Genomic DNA, 16,283 nt, shown 5'->3' with positions numbered 1-16,283 from the left:
CCACTTCCCACTGACATTGTGGTGACAAGGCCTCAGGGCATCAGCACCCCCGGTAAACTGCAGCTGTCACTCAAGGGCAACAGCCTCTGGTCAAGGTGCCCAGTCTTCGTGCTGACCTTGGCAGCCAGGATTTCCTGGGAGGGACCGTCCCAGCCTCTCCCCCGCTCCCTCCACAAAGCCACACCAGAGGCCTCCTTGCTCTCGGGCTCAGCGTGCTGGGGAGGGGCTGTGTCTTCCCATCCCCATGGCGACCAACTCCCAGGCCTGGTGTTGGTTTGGGTTTTCCTAATTGAGGTGTGGGTTCCTTCTGGTGTGGCTGAGGTTTGTCTGCTCTGGGAACCCGACTGCGGTGTGGCCATGAGGTGGGGCCCGGAGGTGCTGGGACCTGCCCACAGGCCACAGACCCCACATGCCCGTGCCACCTCCCACGCCTCACACCACTTCAACGATGCACTTCCTTTGAAGAACATTCTGGAGGTTTCAGGTTCTTGAGGCTGACAGCTACAGCACCACGAAATGTCCTGGGGTCAGGATAACTGTGTATCTTCGCCTCCCCAGGTCCTGTCCACAGGGTGGAGCCGGCCTCAAGGCCTGGGTGTGCTGATGCCCGCTCCCGTCTGCCCACCATGGTTTTTGCTCACCCTCCCAGGGGGTCCTGGAGCAGCAGAAGGCCCTGACTAGAGCTGTGTTCAGCTCCCAGGCCGGTTAACAGGACCCAGAAAGGCTCAGCCCTCCCCTCCTCTGCTCCCCTCTTGCTTCGCTGAGGTTGGCAGGGTGCCCCTTGGCCTGGCTGTGCCAGCACCAGAGCATCAGCCTTTGGACGGGCCTGGGCTGGCTCCAGTGTTTAGGGGCCCATCCCAGCTCTCTGAGGTGGTAAGAAGGACCAGTGCCCACCATGTGGTGAAGGTGGTGGTGGTGTTAGGCTATGGAGAGCATGTTTGGGTAGAAGAGGCTCTGTGTCCCCCAGACTCCTCCTCATCCCTCTCTCCCCCACCCCTGGGTCCTGTGCCCAGCTAAGAAGGCGCTGGACACACTCCGAGACACCAGGCCGAGCTGCTGCTTCCTGCCCTGAGGACTCATGGACGCAGGCCACCCAGCGTCAATGGCACGGTCCCCGCCTCAGGAGATCGGGGCCAGAGGTGCCTTTGGTGGCCCCTTGTGTTGTGACTTTTTTTCTAAACATTCAATCATTGGGAATTATAGAGGCGTCTCCACCCGGGGCCACCACTTGGGGGCTTTGGGACAGTGTGGTAACTGAGGAGCCGAGGGCAGGGGCTGGGGAAAATTGAGGAGGAGTCACCTTTTTTAAAAAGAATATATTTTTATTGATTTCAGAGAGGAAGGCAGAGGGAGAGAGAGATAGAAACATCAATGATGAGAGAGATCATTGATCAGCTGCCTCCTGCACGCCCCACACTGGGGATTGAGCCCGCAACCCGGGCATGTGCCCTGACTCTGAATCGAACCTTGACCTCCTGGTTCATAGGCGACGCTCAACCACTGAGCCACGCTGGTTGGGCGTCCAGGAAACTTCACAGAGGAGGGTACCCTGAGGCAGACACCCTACAAGTGCTGGGTATTTCCAGAAAGTGAGACCCACAAAAGTAGGATGAGGCCCTGGTCCTGTATTTGCAAGCTCCATCCTCCCCACCCCGCACCTACCCAATTGGCTCTCTCCTTGTCTATTTACCTGCCAGGATCTCCAAGAAAAATTCTTTTGAAAAAAAGGGGTTCTGTTGCCCTGCCCTGCCTGGCACCATCTGCCTGATCCCAGATGAGAAAGCTGAGGACAGAGGGGTGGTGCTTTCTCCTGCTCCCCAGGTGGCCCGTCTCCCTTTCACAGTGGTTGCCAAGTGCATTGGGTTGGACAAAGTCCCCTGCAGGCCGAGGTCACCTCGAGTACACGTAGGCTGTAATCATGTCCCTTTGAAAAGGCTCAAGTCACTGCGTGACGCTGCCCCCGATCGGGCCCTGTAATTGGGATCGTGCCTTGTTTGGGGCTGAATGAAAAGAGACTTTGAACCAGTGAGATGCCACATACCTCCCTCATCAGCTTCAGCAGGGGTTCGGGGGGGTGGGGTTGGGGGGGGTGGACCACTCTGGTCCTGACAGCAGTGTCAGCGGGAGCGAGGGCAGGAGTGGAGGCAGCAGACCCAGGGGTCCCTCCCTCGTCAGAGAACCCGGCCTCCTCCTCCGCTGTGCCCTGGCCTCGGAGAACGCCCACGGCCTTCCCATGGTGTTGTTTTCTGGAAAACCAACTCTGTTGGCAGTGCTGTGGAAACTGAGTCTTGAAAGCTTACCTGGGCAGAAAGGAACGGAGCAGATTCTTTAGCTGCACAGACGTCAAAGGCTAAATTGTAACACTACCTTCCATTTGACCGGCCGAGAGGGGGTGAGTCATCGGCATCTCGTGGCTGGGAACACAGAGCATCCTTCCCACGTACGGTCACTAGGATACCTGAGAACCTCCCAGACCTTGATCACAGTGTGCTGAGAGCAGCTTCATGCTCCCCCCTCCGCCCCCCGCCACCTCCCCATATGTATATTCTAAAGACTACTAGCCAGCAACATAATTCGGATTTCTAACGAATTTGCTCCCTCCCGTAAGCATAATGCTGACCTTTCCAAGCCTCCCGGCCCTTGCGACCCACAGGCCATTCCGTGAGTTGACAGGAGAAAGGGGCCTCCTTGGAATCCTGGGGCCGCTGTAGCCTGTGCCTCTCTCTACCCTGTGTCCTTTTTCCTTTAGCCAGCAGCGCCCTAAACTGTTTTGGAAGGGAGGGTGGCTGTTTCCGTGCTGCCTCTGGTTACACCTGGCACCATCCAGGGGCTTTCGGTCTGAACGGTGCAAGCTTGGGGAGGCCCACAGCGAAGTTCCCCGACAGAGGGAAAGGCAAGCGCAAAGGCCCTGAGAGCAGCTACAGGGAGGGGAATAAAACTTGGGGAGAGGATGGCCAGAGAATGAGCTGACCTGTGGGTGATGGGCAGGCCTGGGAACTGGCCATCTGGCTGCAGAAGCCGGGCTGGGCCCGGAGCAGGTGGGAGGTTGTGGTTGTAGCCCCTTGTAGGCCTGACAGCCCTCCCAAGTGGGGAGGTGGGCCTGGGGCAGCTGGGGCCACAGGGTAGGCCTGGCCACCTCAGGATACTGAGAAACAAGCAAGTCCAACTGAAATAACAAACAGTATCAACACTTCAGTCATGACATATGCAATTTAATAACCTACCAGCATACTTACAAGCCAAATATTTGTCTGGAAGTGGTGACCTCTTTGAGGCAGGTTCTGTTTGTTGTTAAGACGCAGAACCTTGCCCCAGCCCGTCCGAGTTATGGAGGGGCTGGCTTTTATGCGATTTGTTAGAGGAACTGGAGGTGGGTACGCGTGGGGAGGCCATTCAGGGCCCCTGTGGCCTTTTGAGGGACACCCTGCTGAGAGTGGTTGAGAACCGCTGAAATAAAGCCTCTGGTGTCTGTCTTTCTTGCTGGATTGGGTGCCCTAAGAGGGGGGAGTTACTAGAGCGTGACACCCCATCCATCTTGCCTATCACCACGTCCCCAGTGCCTGCATAGCACTCAGCATTTAGTAGATGCGCAACACCTGGTGGTTGAGTGAATTGGTGAATCTGTGTTAATTTTCTTAAGTTAATGGATAAGTTCATTGATAAAAAATGTACATACACACACACACACACGTGTATGTATAAAATAGACTCCTGGTTTCTGTAGACTGGCCACCTGAGAATTAACTGAGGAGCCTTTCAAAATGTCACATTCCTGGGTTCCAATCACAGAAAGTTGGGGTGCAGCCTGATGGGGTACAGCCTAGGAGTCTATTGTCAAGAGTACTTCATTGGTTTCTCAAAAAAGTAAACATAGGGGTACAGAATGAGTCACCCCAAAAGGTGCCTCTGTGGTATGTGATTGTTTTGAGCTAAAGGCAATTGAAATGGGGCTCACAAGAAACTGCTACCTCTCCCTTAAAGAATTTAAATTAGAGGCTTTGCCCATAATAAGGGTTGTTACCAGAAAAAACTTTATGATCTATCTATAGGGAGGGCACACTTCTAATTACTGCACATCTGCTCTTCTTATCCTACAATGATCTTCCTCCCCTATGAAGCCCCAACATGCCTTATCTCATCCTTAGTTCAGAATGTTGTATACACCTCATGTTACCGGTCTGTCTCTGAACCTCTCATGTATGTGAGATCTTTGACTCTCTTGTATATGTGGGGTTCCCATACATATGTATTTAATTAAATTTGGTTATTTTCTTTTGTTGCTCTGTCTCATGCAGATTTTCTTTAACTCTAAGTATTAAAATTAAAGAAAAACAAATGAACCTTCAATGATAGAGGAAAATTTCTTCCTCCCCCACACCAGCAATTCCGCTCATAGGTATACACCCAGAAGAATTGAAAGCAGGGACTTACATCCATAGCAACACTATTCTCAATAGCCAAAAGGTAGAAGCAACCCAAGTGTCCGTCAATGGATGAATGGATAAACAAATTATGTCTCTACACACAACTGAATATTACTCAGCTTTAAAAATGGAATGAAATCTGATACACTACAACATAGATGAATCTTGAGGACATTATGCTAAGTGAAATAAACCAGTCACAGAAGGACACATATTGTATGATTTCATTTATATGTGGTCCTTAGAGTAGTCAAATTCATAAAGGTAGAAAATAGAATGTTGGTTGCCAGGGGCTGGGAGTGGAGGGAATTGTGAGTTGCTTGATGGGTATAGAGTTCAGTTTACCTAAAAATGGTTAAGAGAATCAATTTTATGTGGTATATATTTTACCACACATACAAAAAGTGCTTCATCCCAGCCAGGTCTGGGGATGACGAGGGTGGGAATGGGGGAGTAGAAGGGATATGGATGGATGATGCTGATGGCCCTTTGAGGCTTTGCAGCCTGTGAGTGGCTTTGCAGCCTTCGTGGGGGCGGGGGGGGGGGGGCGGGGAGTGGCTGCATATCCTGACCTCTGCCCCTCAGGAGGCCGGGCAGGCTCCTGAGTGGAGGCCACATGGCCTGTCCACTGGGGCAGCTGCTGCCCACCTCCAGCTGATTGGTTATGAGAGTGAAGTCCAAAATGGATTTGTATGCGAAATCTCCTAATGTTTAGATCTTGACTGTTGGGTCAGTGAACAGGCAAACAACCCACATGTGGGTCAAACAGAACAAGTCTGCAGCCTCGGGTCTGGGGTGGCGTCTGTTTCTTGGAGCTCACAGTCTCGGGCCACAGCGAGAAAGGTCCCGTTCCAGGTCCTCTTACAGGTGTTATGACACGTCTGATGTCTGACACCGGATTTCTCTTTGATCTCTGAGAATTACTCTTGCTTTCAGTGCACCTGGAGGGAGGGTGTCTAAAGGGTGAGGCTGAGTGCCTGGGGTCTGGATTCTGCTCAGCCTGGGGTCGTGGCTCTGCCATTAGTGAGTTGTGAGGCTGTAGGCTACTCGCTTCTTTCTCCCCCTATGCCTGTTCCTTATCTGTCCCATGGGAATTAGTAACAGTTTCACCTCATAGAGTTAGAATGAGGACTCCAGGAGGGTGCAGGTGCGCGGCCTGGCCCAGGGCAGGGCCGGTGGGAGGGCTCGGCAGTGCGTGCATGCGTGTGTGCGTGCGTGACCTGGCTGAGCAAAGAGCCAGTGTGGCCTCGGACAGGCCATCGGCTGGTGAGTTACGCAACCTCGGACATCTGTTTCCTCATCTGTGATGTTGGCCCGGTGATTTTTTCCCCCAAATAATCATTTTAATGAGGCTTAAACAAGATAATGTTTAATGTGCCTGGCCACAGCACATGCCCAATTCACATTTGTTCTGTCTTTTGGAGTCTGAGGGCTTTGCCTTCTACGTAGACTTGAGACAAGGGAGCTGGGGCTGGTTGGCCAAGTTGAAGACCAGAAGAGCAGATTGCAGAGAAAGGGACCGGGGCCCTGTCCTTCCCCCGTCAGTTCCCTCTCCTACTTCCCGGCCGATAGAATGCAGGTCCTGGTCCCGTCCTCAGAAGCGCACCCGCTTGCTGATGGGAGACATGCCTCAGCTTCCCAGGGCAGCGTGGATGAGTGAGGAATCCCATTCATTGAGACCAGCTCTGTGCCAGCCTGGAACGCACACTGGGAGCTGGGCCCAGAGCCAAGCTCCACTGGTGTCCTTGGGTTTGCTGGTTGGAGAGAGGGATCCTTGCCCTGCCCAGAGCCATTCTGGAGGGTTAGAGACTGTACACTCACTCACCCAGAGCCGGGAGCGGGCCCAGGGTGCCAGGATCCTGCCCAAGGACCCTACGTCTCTCTAACCAGACCCCAAACTCTACAGGCGCTTGGTGTGTTGATCATATGAAGGAGGGTGAAAGGCCCTTAATATTCTGAGACACTGAAGGGCCTAAAGGCCTATGTGACCTTTGGCGAGTCACTGACAGGTGATACCTAAGGCCACTCAGAGCGTGGGGGCAGGTGACAGCATCTCAGTCCTTGGGGGGCTGGCCACAGGACGCAGAGTGCCTCCAGGTCCAAGGCCCAAACACTGGTGAGTTCAGGGACACCTGGGCCAGAGCCAGCGCCCCGTCGCTGCTTGCATACGTGAGTGCTCTGACATCTGTCCACCATCGCCCGGATAAGGAGTGATGGGGATGATGGAACACGCTATGTGTGCAGCTTACTCAGTTCTACAGGTCGCTGCATATTCGCATTATGTGTGCATGTTCATGACACGTGTGTCTTCATTGTGTGTTCATTGTATGTTCATTATGTGCCTACTATTGAGTATGTTCATGATGGGTGTGCTCATTGTGTGCATGCCCACTGTGTGCATGTTCCTAGTGTGTGCATGTTCATCACGTGTGCACACTGCAGAGGACATGAGGTGTGCTGGGGCCCTTCAGGAGTCCTTCCAGCCTTGAGAAATGTCTTCTGAGACCCTGGGGTTTGTGAGGATGAAGAAGGGGGTACCCAAGACAAGTGGAAATTAAAGTTCTTGTCCCCAACCTCCGACCTCCATATGAGGGAGGTGAATCTCCGCACGAAATGAGGACAAAATGAGGCCATGAGGGAATCAATTCCACAACGATTTCCTGAGCCTACAGGGAAGGTTATGGTCTAGTCCGGGCCAGATGCCAGGCACCCAGCGGGGTGGACAGCAGTGGCAGATCCTGAGGAAGATCAGGGCGCCTGGTGGGGGCACCTGAATGGGTGACTGGAGGGGCTCCCCAGCTGCTGCTGGTCAGGGGAGCTCAGGCCAGAGCTCACTGGGAGGACACACTGGATTGAGACCAGTGGGCCAGCAGGGGATGGAGTACTTGGGGTGTGTCACCGACTGGACCTCGAGCTCCCTCCCCCCAGCTGTCTGCTAGTCGGGTGCTGGGGACAGGCTCCCTGGGATGGGACACAGGCTTTGGAGCCTTGGACAAGACCAACATCAACTGACATCTGTCCTCCATCTCTGCAGGGGGCGGAGGAAAACGCAAAGGGAAAAGCAAGAAGTGGAAGGAAATCCTGAAGTTCCCTCACATTAGCCAGTGTGAAGACCTCCGGAGGACCATAGGTGAGCGTCCAGCCTCGAGGGGGCTTGGGGAGGGGCTGGGGGCGCAAGGGGCTGTTAACCCCCACACAGCGAGTCCAATACAAATCACTATCGCCATGATTCCAGCAGCGCTCCAGGCCGATGTCCTTGCAACAACGTCTATTGAGTATTTGGTGTGTGCTGGGCAGAATTGTCTCTGTTACCCTTTGAGGCGGGTTCTGTTATTTTACTCCCCGTTTCGGATGGGGATACCGAGGCGCAGAGGGTTCTGTAACTGGATGGAAGTGCACAGCCTGTGGGAGGGTGGCGGAGGGGACCAGGCCCAGTACTGAGCCCCGACCCATAACTTTCCACCTTCCTTTAGGGCCCGTGGGTCGTGCCCTTGGGAAACGGCCCCAGGCTTTGAGAGCCAAGGGTGAGGTGAGCATCTGCGCCCCCCTCTCCTCTGGCGGGGGATGTCAGTGCTCAGCGAGGGCCACCCTGCTCCGTGGCACAGCTTCCACCTGGCCAGGTACCTCCAACAGCCACAAATGTCCCTCCCCTTCTCTTCCACCTGGCCCTGCCCTCATCACTTCTGCTTCGGGGGACCCCTGGGAGCCTAGGATTCACCTCAGCTTTTCTCTGCCCATGGGCCCCACCCCAGGGGTCCTTCCAGGCCCATGGGCGTCCTCTTGGCAGGGCCCACTCCCCTGGGAAGGTGTGAGACACGTGTGTGCTGGCGTGGGGACGTGAATTCTCTGTTCTCCCGGAGGACGTTGAAAAGACTCTGTGTGCGAGTGCAGTGCGAGGAGAGCGGGGAAACACGCCGCCGCAAACCGGCCTAAGCCGTGGCCCCGGCCCCAGCGCGGGGCCTTCTGCCTGTTTACAGTCCGTCGCCCTGGTGTTTGCCCAGCCTCTGCTGGGGTCCTGCTGGAGGCTCTCTTCAATAAAAACCTCATTGCTCCTCCAGACCAAGACACAAGCCAAACAGCGGCACAGCCGCATTTATTTTCCTTGTGGAGTCGTGAGCTCACTTTCTGGAGCTCTTCGGGAGGATGTCCCAGGACAGGCTCGGGCCGAGGTGAAAGGGCGTCTTGGGCCCAGAGGACAGCGTGGGGCGGGGCGGTGGGAAGGCTCTTGATCAGAGGGAAGGGCAGAGCCCACAGGGACCCAGGGACCCGGGACGCTGCCCCCTCTAGATTGCCCAGAACAGTGGCCCGTGAGGCCATGCCCCCCTTGCTCCTGCACTGCCCTGCCCTGCAGCCAGGGTGACTCTGGAAAATGAAAACTGAATCCCCTGCTGAAACCTCTGTAGAGTTCTCCATCCCACCCAGAATAAAACCCAAGCCCCCGACTGTGGCTTAGAAGCGCTCTGGCCATTGGGTGAAGCCTAGAGACCCCTTCTCAGAATAATGCTCTTATGTGTGTCAAATAAAATGCATGAGGTTATTAGATATAGTTATTAGATACTTTAAAATATTTTTATTGATTTTAGAGAGGAAGGGAGAGGGAGAACGAGATAGAAACATCACTGATGAGAATCATTGATCAGCTGTCTCCTGCACGCCCCCTACTGGGGATCGAGCCTGCAACCCGGGCATGTGCCCTGACTGGGAATCGAACCGTGACCTCCTGGTTCATATGTTGACGCTCAACCACTGAGCCATACCGGCTGGGCAGTTATTAGATACTTTTAAATTTTATGATATTGAAGTATATGTGCTTCTTTGTTAATACTTTAAATAGTAAGTTCTACTAGCTACTGTGATACTGAATTTGCGAAGAGCGTGATACTTCCAGATATCTGTAACAACGGTGTTAGGAACGGATCTGTGATTTCTGTTGCTGACGAGTCCCTGGCACTGCTAACATGATGGTGGGTTGTCGACATTTGTGACCGAAGGGAGTGCTCATTTTCAGTTAGAGTTGGTGACAAGAAAGATGACATGTGTCTCCATCCAAGTCCCTGGGTCCCCTAAGTCTTGTTCATGGACTTCTTGGCAATGCCCTTCCTCCCCTGGCCCTCGCCTATGTCTTGGATCGATGACTCCCTCCTCCCCAGTCGCTAGCTGCAGGGGTCGCCTTTTCGTTCTTCGGTTCTTCGAATACCCCAAGCTTGTCTCCAGCCTGCAGCCTTTGGAACTGCTGTGCCCGCCGCCTGGAATGCTCTTCCCCACAAATTCTCCAGGGGCCTTTAGGGCTCAGCTCAGATATCACCTTCCCAGCCAGCCGCCAGGAAGGAGGCAGACTCTCCCTGCCTTTGCTACCTTTCACACGGTGCTGTTTATTAATGTTCTCTGCCGTCACTCCATCTGAAGTCACCTTTTGAGTCGTTGACCTGTGTATTTTCTGTCTCCCCCCCCTGGACTGGATGTCCCATGACAATAGTGACTGTGTCTTGTCTAGAACAGTGCCTGGCACATAATAGAAGTTCACTAAATGTTGGGTGCTTGAAGGAATCAATGAGATAAAATATTAGAAATAAGGTTTTTAAAACAAAATTGTGACATGTGCTTGCTTTGCCTAAATTTAATCTTAGCCAGTGGTTTAAACCTTAAGTCATAAAAGTTTAGACGTAGGAGGAACCTTAGAAAGCATCTACTTGAATACACGCCCCCCCGCCGCCGCCGCCCCCCCCCCCCCCCCCCCCCGCCTCCCGCCCAATTCTTACCTGATAGATGGGCAAACTTCGCACAATCACATGGCTGGGCTACAGTAGTCCCTAAGTGGGGAAGGGGAAGGCATGGTGGCTCCTGGCCCAGGCCAGTTCCCCTAAGGCTGCAGTTGGGCTCATTCTCAGGGTCATGTTAGGTTTCCACAGAATCCTCCACTCCAGGAACTGGAGAGCATCCTGTCCAGCCCATTTCAGACCTGAGTAAAGAGGCTCCAAGAGGCCCCTGGCCCTGAGTTGCAGCTTTCACTCCCCAGCATCATACTGACTCCTTCTGGTCACCAGCTCCCACCAGTAATCAAAGCAGAGACTTATTAGGCACTCAAAGCGACAGACGTTTCTGTCTGATTCTCTGTTTATTTTATCTTGTAAAAGTGGGTTGTAGGTGCATTTGTTTATTCAACAAGTGTTCACTGAGCAATTATTATGTGCCCCTGGAGCTCATGCATGGCTTTGCCCAGGAGACGGAGAGAAATAAAACGGAGATAACAAGTTGAGAAAGTTCTGTGATGGAGGAACAGGTTGCTGAGCTGGGACAAAGTATCAAGGGTCTACACCAGGGGTGGGCAAACTTTTTGACTCGAGGGCCACAATGGGTTCTTAAACTGGACCGGAGGGCCAGAACAAAAGCATGGATGGAGTGTTTGTGTGAACTAATATAAATTCAAAGTAAACATCATTACATAAAAGGGTACGGTCTTTTTTTTTTAGTTTTATTCATTTCAAACGGGCCGGATCCGGCCCGCGGGCCGTAGTTTGCCCACAGCTGGTCTACACCCATCAGGAACATGACCGTCTCCGGAGGAGGTGGCATCACTCTGAGCCTCCCAGGGCACCCCTCTGTGTGAGCTCCCTGCGGGCATGGACCACGTCCTGTCCATCTTGGAGTCTCCGTTGCTGGCACAGTGAGTGGATGGGTGGGTGGATGGGTTGATAAAGAAGCGGAATGGATGTTGCTCTCCTCCCAGCCCAGACCCTGTGATTGACAGCGATGAGTATTAAGATAGAAATTCTTTGCCACACAAGTGTGAGCCCCAGACATGAGTAACTGGTCTTAGCCAGCCCTGGAGGAAGACAGGCGGGCCATGCGAGGAGGAAGGGGCTCTCTAACGTCTGCTTGATGAAATATCAAGTAATGACATTATTAGTTATTCAGCTAGTTGTTCTCATAAGATAATGAGAGGGCCCAAATCAAAGGACTGCTCAGAATGTCCAAAGCTTAGAAGGCGAGAGCGTCATTGTGAAGATAAAAGATTGTTGAGGTCTGCAAATATTTCTCAGTGACGCAGAAAGTTCTGCTGGGGAAAAGTGTGGCATTTTTATTTATTTAGCTCAGGCTCATTGCGTACTTTATTCTTTCATTTAAGAAAAAAAAAAAAGCATGAGGGGGCTTGAGTGAAAGAGTTGATTATTCCGCTGTTTGGCAATATTTCTGTAGGAACTGTCCAAAAGCTATATAATAAATCAAGGCCCCCTCCGCACCCCCTGGTGTGACTGACGTTTACGAGGAGGCTGTTCACAGAAATTAGCTGCTATGGTGCCCTGTGCCCCCACAGACCCACAGGACCGGGGAGATTGCATTTGCCTGGTGGCAGAACCTCTGACCAAAGCCTTAACCCTTTGCAGGAGCAGAAGCTCTGAGCTGTGGGGGAGTTCCTAGAAGACAGTGTAGAACAGCGGTTCTCAACCTGTGGGTCACAACCCCTTTGGCGGTCGAACGACCCTTTCACAGGGTCGCCTAAGACCATCCTGCATATCAGATATTTACATGACGATTCATAACAGTAGCAACATGACAGTTATGAAGTAGCAATGAAAATAATTTTATGGTTGGGTCACAACATGAGGAACTGTATTTAAAGGGCCAGAAGGTTGAGAACCACTGGTGTAGAACCTTAGCATTAAAGAAAAAACACCATAATAATGTGAAGACTGCCTTGAACTGATCTCGGACTTGATAATTCACTCCCTAGGATTTGCATGTATTCCGTAAACAAGAAACCGGCCTACACATATCTGTGGAGCCCCTACTATGTGCTAGGCATTGGTGCAGGTGCAGAGCTGGGCCACAGGCCGCAGAAACGGGGCAGTCTCGTGGACTGACTCGGTCACTGGCCCTAAGGTCCGATGGTGGCTCCGCTGCTCCCAGCCGAGTGATATTGGGCAGGTGGTTTAATTTCTCCAGGTTGCGGCTTCTCTGTCTATAAAATGGGGACACTGATACCAAGCTGGTAGAGCCGGTGGGAGGGCTGGCAGAGTGCCTCGCATATGCCATCGCGTCGTGGTCATCATCATTGTAGTCATCATCATCATCGTCATCGTGGTTCTAGTGGCCCGAGGGCAGAGGTTGAAGGCCCCGAGGGAGGGCTCTAGAGTTTCCTCAAGAAGCTGAATTGGCCACAGGAATGAATGAAGCTAGCTGTTTCTATGCTGACACCACATGGGTCCAGTGTCCCCGCAACCCTTGCCTTGGGGGCATCTGAATCCTACCCTTTCTTAAGTCCCTGCCTTCAGCCTCTTCCTCCTGGAGGCCCACCCAGATAGAGTCCTTCTGGGTGCCACACTCTGCCCAGACCCCTGGCTGGTAGGTGGGTTTCTTTGCAAGGACATGTGGTTGTTTTGGAAGCTTGCACCCAGTGTCCTAACAGGGAAGGCATGGAGGTTTGCTTTATCTGTAAGGTGGTGTTTAAAGGGAGAATTGGCGTCTTATTTGTGCAGTTAAAAGCTGAATGAATAAAGACCGGATCTGCTCTCTGATTCCACGGTGGGGCAGTGGGGACAGTGACGCCATGTCCCTCTTCCCTTGGCCTTAGGTCCCCTGATGAGTCTGTGGACTCCAGAGAGGATGATGGTAGGAGCCTCACCACTCTTGCAGACCCTGCAGGACAGAGGAGTCCCTGTTCGTTTCTCCTGGGATGCTGGCTGGCAGGGATCACCCCATAGCCTGGAACAAGTGGGATCTCAGGGCCTCTGTCCTGCGAGGGTTTGGAGGGAAGCCCGGGCCTGGATTAGCTCAGTCTGGCCCGGGACCCCATCTCTGGGGTCTCTAGCCTCCTTGTAGGCTGCTCAACTCTGCTGTCTGATCAGCAATGGCCCCTTAATCCAGGCCACGTGGTCCCTGCCTGCACAGCGTCGGTGCTCACTGAGTGGAATGGGATGGTTGGGTCCTTTCCGGGAGAGCGGCAGGGGCTGGGCTTTGCCTCAGACACCTTCCCTTTCTGCTCACTCCTGCTCAAGGGCCACTGGCCCCTGGGGTTGCCAGGCACTCGGAAAGGATTCTGGGCTCCTGGGACAGGTCCCGCCCCACCCATGGGCCTGAGTGACCCAGTCCCCTTCAGGCTGCCAGGTTAGCACTCGAGCTCTTGATTTCATCGTCAGGGAGACGTCATTCTCGTCCTTGGGGTGATAAGGGCGTGTCACGTCTGTCGTTCAGCCACTTGCTGTTCCCCGATAAGGCACAGCATCTGCTCGTCCTTGGAGGGCAAGATAAATTTAGATGTGGCAGATTTAGAACGTCAGGTGACCTTTTCACAGCTGTAGCTCTCAGGAGGGAGAGAGCAGCCCGGCTTGTCTGCCCGCTGTTTTCCAGGCGTTAGTCTCAGCACCCCACAAAGATCAGTAGCCACCGGAGGTCAAGGGGCCGGGTGCTCAGTGCCTGGAAGGAGCTTGAGTGCCTGGGAGATGCTCCGCGATCCTGGTCCGTGGGTTTCGCTTTTGAAGATGCTCAGGATGGCACACCAAGAGGGCTTTTCCAGACGACCTGGAGCTGTGATTTTCAAAGGCCGCTCAGTAGGGACGGGATGTGACCCAGAGAGAGCGTCTACCTCCTCAGGGTTTCTTTTTACCTTTTTTGTGTGGGCCCCTGTGTAAGGTTTTATTCCAGGGTCAAAACCAAGTTCGAAACCCACGGCTCTTGGCCAGGTCTCCCATTTTCCAGATCAGTAAACTGAGTCCCAGAAAGACAAGTGGCTTGTTGAGTGAGGTCTCCCCCATGACCTGACTCCAGGCAGGCTTTCCCCCACTGTCTCAGTTTGTCATAGCAAGTGCCACAGTCTGGGGCTTAAACACCAGAAATGTATTACCTCCCAGCTTGGGAGGCTGGGAGTCTTCAGTAAGGACGTGGGCAGGGCTGGTTCCTTCTGAGGACCCGGAGGAACAATCCCTTCCAGGCCTCTCCCCTAGCTGCTGGCGTGCTGGAATCTGTGGCATTCCTGTGCTGATAGAAGTGCCACCCCTCGCTGCCTTTATTTTCATATGTTCTCCCTGTGTGTCCGTGTGTGAATGTCTATGTCCAAAATTTCCCCCTTTATTATAAGGACACTGGTTATTTTGGGTAAGAGCCCATCCTAATAACCTCATGTTAACTGAATTACCTCTCTAAAGGTTCTAGAGTGCTAGTGTCCAGACTCCAATATATCTTTTATGTGGGGACACAGTTCAACCCCCGATACCCACCTTCTCACATGGTCTGTGGAGGCCAAGTTCCAGGAGCCAGGGCGTCCTGAATCCCACCAGGTCTAAGGGCAGACCCTTCCCTCCCTCCAGAGCCTGGCTTGGGGTTAACCCCTGCAGGCCCAGGCTCACCGCATCCCCACAGGCCACGGGAACATCTACGGAGGATTAACAGCTTCCCAAACCGTGTAGCCTGGCGCTTTTTCATCCCTTCTTTTTGTAGTTGTCATTATTGTTCCAGTCATGGTGATTGGTAAATTATTTTGCTAAAACACATACAGAAAATTTAAGGGAAGGCCACCCATAATGTCACCACTCGGCTCTAGCCAGCAGTAACACTTTCTGTATTCCTTCTAGCTCTCCCCTGTGCATATACCCACAGTTGTGTTTCTTCCTTTTTTTCTTAGTATAATTTCAAAAATATTTTCCCATGTCATTAAAATTCTCTGTAAATGGGATTTATGTCTTTCCATTTGAGACATATTTATTGAGTGTCAGGCACTGAGGCTACACCAGTGACCAAAATACAAGATTCCTCTTCTCACGGCTGCCCTCTCCAGGGGAGTGGTTACCCCATGGACAGGGGGGAACCAGCCCATTGCCCTCCACCCAGTAGCAGCCAGGCCCCAGATCCCCTGGCGTGTGGCTGGTTTATTTTCTGTGGGTGATGCTTCCTTTAAAGCAGCGGTTCTCAACCTGTGGGTCGCGAGCCCTTTGGCGGTCGAACGACCCTTTCACAGGGGTCGCCTAAGACCATCCTGCATATCAGATATTCACATTACGATTCATAACAGTAGCAACATGACAGTTATGAAGTAGCAACGGTAATAATTTTATGGTTGGGTCACAACATGAGGAACTGTATTTAAAGGGCCAGAAGGTTGAGAACCACTGCTTTAAGGTATCTTGCATACAAGCCCTCGCCCCGGAGCCCAGCATAAGCCTGAACTGTAAGGGCTTCGTGTCTCGCTCAGGCAGAGATTGTACTCTTCGGCGTGGCGTGTCCTCCAGCGTTTGCCATTACAGTGAGTATTCAGAACGTCATCGTTCACCGTGACGTTCCCATGTCTGGCTCAGAGGGTGAGAAGGCCCGCACTGTCCTTTCGAAGGCCAGACGCACTGAGCTGAACCAGAGCAGCGGGGTGCGGAGGCCTCTGCCTCCTTCGCTTCCCCTGGAATGTTCCATCTCCAGCTCAGCCTCTGCAGACGCCATTCACCTGAAATATGCTGCCGATGGACAGAGCGAGCGAGGTTTGGTGAGCACCCGGGCCCCGCGTGCCAGCCCCAATCCGCCGCAGTCCCCGGCATGAGAAGGGCTTTTCTGTCCGTGGGAAGGCCTGTCGCCGAAAAGAGGGGAAAAACAAGCTGGTTTATGCAGCGACGGGGACCTCAAACCAGCACAAGAGGCCAGCCGGCCCGCGGCAGCCTGAGCATGACAGCGTTCTGCCCCATAAAGAGGCGCTAGGACAACACTTTTAATGGGCTCTGCCCAGGCTCTATTTACGGAATTTATTTCCCGGGCTCCGTCTGCTCAGCGACACCTTGGCAGCAGGGCCCGGCGGCTGCCTCGGGGATTAAATGCTCCTTGTTCCGAGTACCCAGAGCTAGCACCCAAGAGAGGGTGAGAAGAAAAAAGGTGGGTGGAAGG

General features: G+C 53.2%; 1 protein-coding gene across 2 annotated transcripts in view; it reads left to right on the top strand.

Annotated features, from left to right (window-relative positions):
• Positions 1 to 16,283, top strand: part of GRK5 (G protein-coupled receptor kinase 5) — a 178,373-nt gene that overhangs the window by 74,507 nt on the left and 87,583 nt on the right. Inside the window, exon 2 of one of the 2 annotated variants that reach the window (XM_070432166.1) lies at positions 7,459 to 7,554. In XM_070432166.1, the coding sequence (XP_070288267.1) occupies positions 7,459 to 7,554 (96 nt within the window). Of the gene's footprint in view, positions 1 to 7,458; positions 7,555 to 16,283 lie in introns of those variants that run through there. The other variant, XM_070432168.1, reaches the window with a different exon arrangement.

Source organism: Myotis yumanensis, unplaced genomic scaffold (assembly GCF_028538775.1).
Source record: "Myotis yumanensis isolate MYYU_CA2020_CCGP unplaced genomic scaffold, mMyoYum1.0.hap1 SCAF_13, whole genome shotgun sequence".
Classification (NCBI taxonomy): Eukaryota; Metazoa; Chordata; class Mammalia; order Chiroptera; family Vespertilionidae; genus Myotis; species Myotis yumanensis.
This window is presented reverse-complemented; position numbering and strand designations above follow the sequence as displayed.